Source organism: Cupressus sempervirens, chromosome 10 (genome assembly GCF_028749045.1).
Source record: "Cupressus sempervirens isolate cs-2001-9-10 chromosome 10, ASM2874904v1, whole genome shotgun sequence".
NCBI classification, from domain to species: Eukaryota; Viridiplantae; Streptophyta; class Pinopsida; order Cupressales; family Cupressaceae; genus Cupressus; species Cupressus sempervirens.
The window spans coordinates 301,683,771-301,692,450 of record NC_143127.1 but is presented as its reverse complement, the minus strand read 5'-3'; the positions used below and the strand labels follow the sequence as shown (position 1 = coordinate 301,692,450).

Sequence of the window (8,680 nt, the reverse complement as noted above, 5' to 3'; positions counted from 1 at the left end):
TTATTATTTGACTCACAAAAGAAATATAAGTGAATGCATCATATATTTTTAAAGAAGTATAAAAATAATGGTGATCTTCTTTGACATTTTTTTTTTGAAGAATAATTTCTTGATAAATGTATATTTTCAAATTTTGATTAGATAAATAAATTATTCATTAAATTGTTAAACTATTCAAAACAAATTTTAAAAATTAAAATGATATATGAACTAAAATTTCAATTTTAAAATATCTAAACATATTTTAAGCATTGCATTAAACAAATACATCTTGTTTTAGTTGTTAGGTAATTGGTGGTGATTTGTATCTTTGATATTTTAAATGTTTTTGTTTTCTCAGTCTAATCTAAATGTAATATTGATCTTTTACTTTCATCTGATAGCTACTCTCTCTAAACTTGAGCCCTCTCACACTTTCGTTAATGAGAACGAGCACCACATTTACAATTTAGTATCTTTTCTCCATTTAGATTATTAGACTTAAAATATAACAATTGAATAACACACATAAGAAATTAGTAGGAGAACGATCTCCTTTTAAAATGTGCTTTAAAAAAATTCTGATGAAGCAAGGGTCACATTTGCTATTTACTTATTCATTCTACATCCAATGTTTCTTCGACGTAAAGCGAACATCGACTCTCTTTTTTCATGAAAATCTAGATTACCGAACAAGATCTCAATATGCCCACCACCGACACAAGAATTCAACAAACAATAAATTGACATATTATTCTATGTTATCATACATCATGAAGACAGTGGAGAAGCGAACGCCGCGGTAAGGAGACTGGTCCCATTTTAAGCAAATATATTCCACGTATTGGAATTTGTTGGACCATCGAGGAAAATAAGTGGGAGACAACATAGGATTACAGTGAAACCAGTTTAAAAAGGTAAGAAACGTACCGAAATGCTTTCCACATGCATATTCTATTTCACTTGTTGAATCTCCTAACGATGGCTGCGGTTTTCGGTGTAGTCAAATTGAAATCCCTTTGTGCTTGCATGTCCATGCTGCAGCCCTACCATAATCAACATCTCTTCTTTTCTTGTTTCCTTCAATTTTCGTGCCCGTCTTAGAGTCGCCTCTATTTAAGCTTTGAGACTCCAAAGGTCTCTGCACTGAGTCCTGCTTTGTTTTCATAAGCTTCGCTTCTTAATTTCTTTCTTATTTCTGATCTCTTCTCTGTTTCTCCTCAATGGAAAACACTGCAACAAGTTGCGGTGGAGCGGCGGGGTGGTTGACGTATATACTGGTTCCCCTCACTCATGGTAGCTACAAATTATATACCCTGGGAAGCTTCCAAGCAGAGGATAATGTATTTGCATGGAAGAAGTACGTGGCGATGTTTGGTACGGCTCTGTTTTCTGCAGTAATTATCTCCTGGTGGAGTCCTGGAGGATGCGCCTGGGCTGGGAAGAATAAGAACATTCCAGGGCCCAGGGGATGGCCCATAATTGGAAGCCTAATTCATATGAGTGGCGGCCATGCTCACCGTAAGCTTGCTCACTTCGCCTCTATTCACAAGGCAAAAAAGCTGATGGCCTTCAGCCTGGGCTCAAGCCGCGTAGTAATAACTTCAGAACCAGAAGTGGCGAGAGAGCTGTTGAGCTCCCCTAGCTTTGCGGATAGGCCACTAAAACAATCTGCTCAGCAGCTCATGTTTGGGAGGGCGATAGGGTTTGCTCCCAACGGCGACTACTGGAGGATGCTGCGTAGGATTTCGGCGGCTCATCTCTTTAACCCACGAAGAATTGCTGCGCATGAAGCAGGACGTCAGGCGGACTGTGTTAATATGATGGATGATATACGCAGTGAGTGGACATGCAAGGGTGCCGTAAAGCTCCGTCCACATCTTCAAATGGCTGCGTTGAATAATATCATGGGAAGTGTGTTTGGCACAAGGTTGGGTGGTGATAGAGAAGGCCGAGAGTTGAGGGAGATGGTGGAAGAAGGTTTTGAATTGCTTGGAGCATTCAACTGGGCTGATCATCTTCCATGGTTGCATATTTTTGATCCCTTGCGAATCCATGCCCGTTGCGCTGAACTCGTTCCTCGAGTTAGGGTTTTCGTTCAACGTATCATCGACCAACATAGACAGTCCAATTTATCGAGGGATCCAGCCGATTCAGATTTCGTGGACGTGCTCCTTTCCCTTCAAGGCCACGACAGTCTCCACGACGACGACATCATTGCTGTTCTTTGGGTAAGCAGCATTCCATTCTCTCTTTTTTTCGCATTTCTAGCAACTTATAATTGCAGGAAATGGTTATCCAATCACACGCAGCAAGAAGAATATATACGCTAACCTAAATGCCCTTAAATTTCTGACACGATAGTTTTCATGTACAGGAGATGATATTCCGCGGCACAGACACTGTGGCTCTCGTTACCGAATGGACGATGGCGGAGATGGTAGTGAATGAAGAAAAACAAGGAAGAGCTCAAGCAGAGTTGGAGGCAGTGGTAGGGCCGGAGAGAAGCGTGCGGGACGAGGACATAACAAAGCTTCCATACCTGCAAGCGCTGGTGAAAGAGAGTTTGAGAATGCACCCACCTGGGCCTCTGCTGTCTTGGGCCCGCCTGTGCACGGAGGATGTTGACATAGCCGGCGGCTTGCACGTTCCAGCTGGAACGACAGCCATGGTTAACATGTGGTCCATCACTCACGACCCTCACATCTGGGCGTCCCCTCACGAATTCCGGCCGGAAAGGTTCATTGAAGAGAAAGTAGACGTTCGGGGGAATGATTTGAGGCTTGCGCCATTCGGTGCTGGCCGGAGAGTTTGCCCGGGAAAAGCTCTCGGCCTCGCCACTGTTCATCTTTGGGTCGCAAAATTACTACACCATTTCGAGTGGGTTCCTTCGCCTCAACATCCGGTAGATCTCACCGAGGCTCTCAAATTGTCTTCCCAAATGGTCACACCCCTCACTGCCATTCCGGCAACCAGGGTCCCTTGGTGATTATGGTCTTATCAAGTGTGCAACTCGGGTTCGAATCTAACCTCTTATCATATTTTCCTCTTTCAGGAGTTTTCTATGACGGTGTAGTGTAGACACAGTTTCTTTAACAGATCCGGCTACTATATATATAGTTTTCCTACTCGAGTGTACTTGTTCACATAGATAGCCTTGGGATGAGCCATGAATACTAAAGAATGATGTTATCAATTGTACATACAAAGTATTTGGTTCTTGGTTTTGTCCCTCAACATGTTTATTCTCTTTTATTGCCTCTTATGTTACCACATCTATTACGACCACTAATTAAAACGTTTATTTTGTCTTACTACCGCGAGTGTTGTCGCTTGAATTGCTCTCACAAATTGCTTACGAGCAAACAGTTCATTTTGTTTACTAATTCATTATCTTTCACTAATATGTTTCCACATGTAATTTCTACTTTTAAGTACGATATTGAAATTTTGATTCTTCACTAATTACATAATACTTTATTTCCAAAAGGCTTTGTTTCTCAAGACACGTTTAGAATCTGATTCTAAAGAATTTATGAAACGGTCCCCGTTCAAAGATGGCATAAAATCAATCACATTCGTGAAAAAGAATTTATTGATTGATTTTGACTTGAATGGCTATTTTTCGAGCATTCATACTTGATACTATGGAAATGATTGTGTCCTTCTATGCTTTTGCATATCGAACATAAAGGGGACGGTTTTTTTCCCTCCTTTTTTCTTAAAATCCTCATGGCAAAATGGAGAAGCAATAACCATGTTATTGTAAGATGTAACAAATTAAACCAGATAGCGGTGGAGATCATTTTGACTTAAAAGACTCCATGTTAAACAAGTGTCATGTAGTGGTATGTCCTGAATTAATTTTAATATAATTTTAGCTTTAATCAAAATTATAAATTAATTTTAATAATTTATTTAATTTAAAATTTAATTTAAAGAAAAGGTATAATAGTTCTTAATAATGATTAATATAAGTATATAAATATTTAGAATCATGTACAAATAAATATCAAAATTTTAGAAATATGTCAAGTGGAAAAAAATAATGAAGTTTAATATTAATTAACTAATTACATACTAAAATTAAAACATTCAAAATTATAATAAAATTTAAATATTTTATTAAAAATTCGAAAGCATAAACATATTAACATCATAGATGTTTTTCATTTAGATATTTTTAATAGATTATTTATATATATCATAATGTACCATAAAAAATTCTTTATACTATATTAATAATAATAAAATGCATACATCAATTTTATATTAAAAACTTCAACTTACAACAGATTAAGGAAATATGTAACCAATCAAAATTTAAAGTTAATATTTTTTAATCTTAAAATTCAAATTCAGAATGTACTTTAATAAATTGTAGACCTTATATTTTGGTAGAAAAAAAAAACAATATGGGGAGCCTTCAAGAAAAGGGCTCCTATAACACTAAATCAAATTGGCCAATCACAGTTGAGATAAAAATATTTTATAATTTTATAACTATTGAAAAGTAATTGAAAAAAAAAATAGACTTTAGAAAACTTTTTTAAATAGAAAAATTATTAATTTTTATTGGTTCATAGATGGAGAACTAATTACTAATTCTAGAGAACTAAATGCAATAGTATTTGCCTACGACAAGTACAATAATGTTTTTATTTAGTTTATTACTCCTTGGCTTCTAAGGGGGGGACTATAGTTTTCAGCCAGTTATTTGGTATTTATTCTTGTTTTGATAATTGTGTCTCCTCCTAGATTTCTCTTTTAACCTATAGTGTGCCAAAAATGTTTCATTAAGCAAAATTACTACCTTTTTTTCCATAATTTTCTTAATGGATGGTATTCTTTTTCCTAGGAGTCTTTTCTTATTTTTTGACTACCAAAAATATAGAATTTAGATTCTACGCATTGCTTGCATGTCATTTTATATAAACAACTTTATGTATATGTGGCTCGACTAGATAGAAGATGGCATTGGGCATTCCACCTATCTTAAAAATTAGGTGTAAAAGGGACTTTTTTTGTTTGTCTTTTTTCTCGACAATATTTTAGTCACCCAAATTTTAGCAAGTATGGTATGTGCTTTCTGGAGTTACTATGCAATTTTTCTTTAGTGATGTTGTATAACTGTGTTCTGATGTGCCCAATTCTAGTTCTTTAGGCTCTTTTGTGAACATTATTTGCACTTTCAATATTGGGAGTCAGTCATTTTTATAATGAGCTTGTTATTTAGAAAAAAATTATTTATCTGCATTTTATTATGTTTGCCCTTGGCAAGTTCATTTTTGATGTGTTTTCTTCTAGTTCTTTTGGTCCTTTTTGTTGTAAAAAATTATTATGAAATTCCAATGGTCATAATTTAGCCACACAGTGCACATTAATGTGGAAAAAGGGGTTTTTAATTATATTTTTGTCCCTCAAGCTTCTCATATGAATTGAATATCCCTAGTATACTTTACTTGCTAATTGAAATTTATTTTAGTTTTTGTATAAAATTGAGTGAAATCAATGGTGCTTATTGCTTATTGAATTCTCTTCATTTGAAGATTGATTCATTATACAAAACCACTGCAAAATTGTTGAATAGTTTACATAGGTGGCAGATTACCAATCATCTTGGTGACCACTAACCCACTCTTTTGGTAACAAAATAATTTTCACACATTTCATATATATGGGTATGATATTTGTTGGTGTAAATTAGTATTTACTATTTACATTTACTTAAGTTTACTTAGGTTAATGCATATTTTTTATTATTTGTTTATTAGCCACCTAGGAGTATGCATACTCTTGTGAGTTGTCATGTTGACAACACAGGAGTCTGCACCTCTTTTATGCACATGGTGTCTACAACACAGGAGTTAGCACACTAATTAAGCACATGGTGTCTACAACCTTGTCATTCTTATCCACTCATCTAGAATGATGGATAAGGTATGTGCTTAGTTGTCATGATGCTTATCTTATCTCCTAGTTCTTTCTAGAGACATTCTAGGTGCTTCTTGAGAGGCCTTTATATACAGGTTCTCCTAGTGTGTATAATCATCATATACTGAATAGAGCAATGTATTAAGACATACTTTGATTAATTGATCATATCCATTTTTGGTATACAATAATGCTTGTGTTTGAGTTCTTAGTTCCTAGGTGAATTTTTCTCTAAGGCAAATTCTTACATGGTATCAGAGCTATACCAAATTCTTACATGGTACCAAAGCTTGGAGATTTTCTCATCACATAGCTATTCAAGACCTTTTTTGCTTTAGCACCTCAGCCTAAATCCAAAGCACTACAAAAATTGGGAGCATCTAGAGTCAGATCTAACCTCATCATTGCATTGCTGATTAAATGAAGATTGACTATAAACTCAACTACCCTAGGCCAAAGTCAATTGTGAGGCAGAATTTTTTTTGCAAACCAACACCCAAAGGACCAATTTGCAGAATTGGTATGCTCATTTCATATCTGTACATTTAATTTTTAGATTTGTATTTTTTTTCATCTGCATGTCTACTATTTTTTTTTTTTTTTTTGTTTTTTTTTTAAAGAGGGGTAAACGCTTTGACCTGGAGCTATGAACAAGTGAGGCCACAAATGGGGAACCTCATCCCCATGAGATTTGAACCTTGATGGCAAGGATAACAACACAACAACTTAACCATCACAACATGCCACTATTGGCTTTCTACTATTTTTTTGGATCTACATTATTTTTCAAAAAAGAATTGGCCATCAGGCCATAGGAGAGATTTTTTGTAGGTGAAGATTGAAGTTTGTTGGTGCAAATCAGATATTTACATCACATTTAGAAGGTCCAAAAACCCCTAGATCGGATTTTGTTTCATCCAAATCAGACATCTAAGGAAAAATCTAGAGCCATTTGATTTTTGGAGGTGTGGTGGTGATTCAAAAAAAAAATAGCAACAACAATTTTCAAACAGTGATATCTCCCTCATACAGGCTCCTTTTTGTGAGCAATTTTTTTTGTTTCGGAGTAGAATTTCATGATCTACACATTGGTGTAGGTGGTTTGAGATTTTTATTCCCGAATTTTTTGGCAAGTCACAAATCTCAATTTTTGCCACTTCAAATGCTTGGTACAGGCTCATCTGGACTCCAAAATAGGTTCTATTTTTTTTGAAAGTGCATTTTTTTTGTCTACTTTCGAGATCTAAAATCACATTATAGGTTATGTAGATAGAAATACTTCTTTCAAAAATAGGCCCTAAATTGGCAAGTGGCTATCAAGTGCCTAAATCATGCATTAGGGGGGGTCTTTGATTCTTTGGGGGCTCATTGATTGATCTCATGGAGGATTTTTGTTTCACATGTCGGCATGGAGTTAGAACTAGGTTGACAAAAAGAAACTATCACAAATGGAGTGATACACTCCTTGATCATCTAAGAAGATAGCATAAGGAATTATTTCCTTATTTATGTTCCAACAAATTGATCTCTGACACTGAAGAACAACCACCTGTTACCAGACTATTAGTTATCATTTGTACCAATCTCTCTCCTTCTAATTGTTATAAGGTGGTTGCAAAGATATGGTATCCATATGATCTTTGGATCTATCTTTGGGAGTTGTATGGAGACCCACACATTCCTCCATTCCCAAAAGATCTCATACCTCCAGTTGCAATTGCTCCTCTTTAGATGAGATCACACCTCCAATTCTTGTTGCTCCTACTAATCTTGTTCTAGCCATAGACACTTCAAATTCAATGCAGTAGGACCCTTGATGCCTTCCTGCTCTACCTTCATACGATGACTTCCTTTTTGCCCTTGCAAGTCGATTCATGGAATCTCACATTGAATATGTGGGAGATACTATTGATGATATACATCTTCTATTTGAGGCAAGTCTTTCATTCAATGCCATAGTGAAAGATTCATGTACTTTACCACAGCAAGGTACACATGGTCTTCCAGCTCCAGGTGATGACTTCTTGCCAAACATTTCAGCTTTGTTCTTGGAGTCACACATAGACAATTTGGAAAACTTCTTTGATGATCTACAGCTTCTCTTTGCTAAGGATGATCCTTCTACAGTTGTTGCAAGGGCCCACTCTAACCCTCATGTCCATTCTCTACATGATCGGTAATTTTGGGCTAATGTGATTATGGATACTTATGTACGGTAGTTGTAGGAGGTCTCTTTGTCATTTGAGAAGACTATTGGTTTTTTGAAATAGGTTCTACATCACTCCTTGTTCAATCTGCACTTCTTCTCAGTAGTTTTGGAGGAAGCCATCATTAGCATCAACACAAGGACACTTGAATAGGTTTTAGAGACACTGTTCATCTTAGAGATTCCTTCTCCATATAGGGGACACATCTCCTTTGTACCCTTACATTTGTTTCTTCCAAAGGGGAGGAACATCATTCAAAGGTAATGGATCATCTTCTACATTGGAGCATTTCTCACTAGTCGGCACACTACTTTTAAGGGGGGGACTACCTCATCTCCTTCTCCTTTTTGGGGGGGACTTCTTCCTCTTAGGGGATTTTGTCCTTCTCCATTTTTTTCTTTTATATACTTGATGTATCTTGTAATGGGGGGGACTTGATTACTCCATCCATCCATGCATCCCTTTTCATCTCTCTTTTCGAGGGAGGGTTTTTCCCATGAGGTTTTCCCTCTTTCTCTACTTTATGAGAGATAATTTGCATTTCATTATGTACATGGGTA

The 8,680-nt window shown here is 36.1% G+C and overlaps 1 protein-coding gene across 1 annotated transcript; it reads left to right on the top strand.

The window, feature by feature from the left end:
• The first annotated feature begins 1,065 nt into the window (after positions 1 to 1,065).
• Positions 1,066 to 3,293, top strand: LOC149533832 (cytochrome P450 78A4-like). The gene is made up of 2 exons (XM_089805533.1): positions 1,066 to 2,210; positions 2,357 to 3,293. The coding sequence occupies exons 1-2, from the start codon at positions 1,203 to 1,205 to the stop codon at positions 2,966 to 2,968; spliced, it is 1,620 nt and encodes a 539-aa protein (XP_089661659.1). The 5' UTR covers positions 1,066 to 1,202; the 3' UTR covers positions 2,969 to 3,293.
• The last annotated feature ends 5,387 nt before the right edge of the window (positions 3,294 to 8,680 follow it).

What these genes read in the sequence shown, in the direction of transcription:
- LOC149533832 (XM_089805533.1), top strand. Translation starts at nt 1,203, where the DNA reads ATGGAAAACACTGCAACAAGTTGCGGTGGAGCGGCGGGGTGGTTGACG. An exon ending in ACATCATTGCTGTTCTTTGG is followed by an intron (nt 2,211 to 2,356) that starts GTAAGCAGCATT and finishes TTTCATGTACAG; the next exon opens with GAGATGATATTCCGCGGCAC.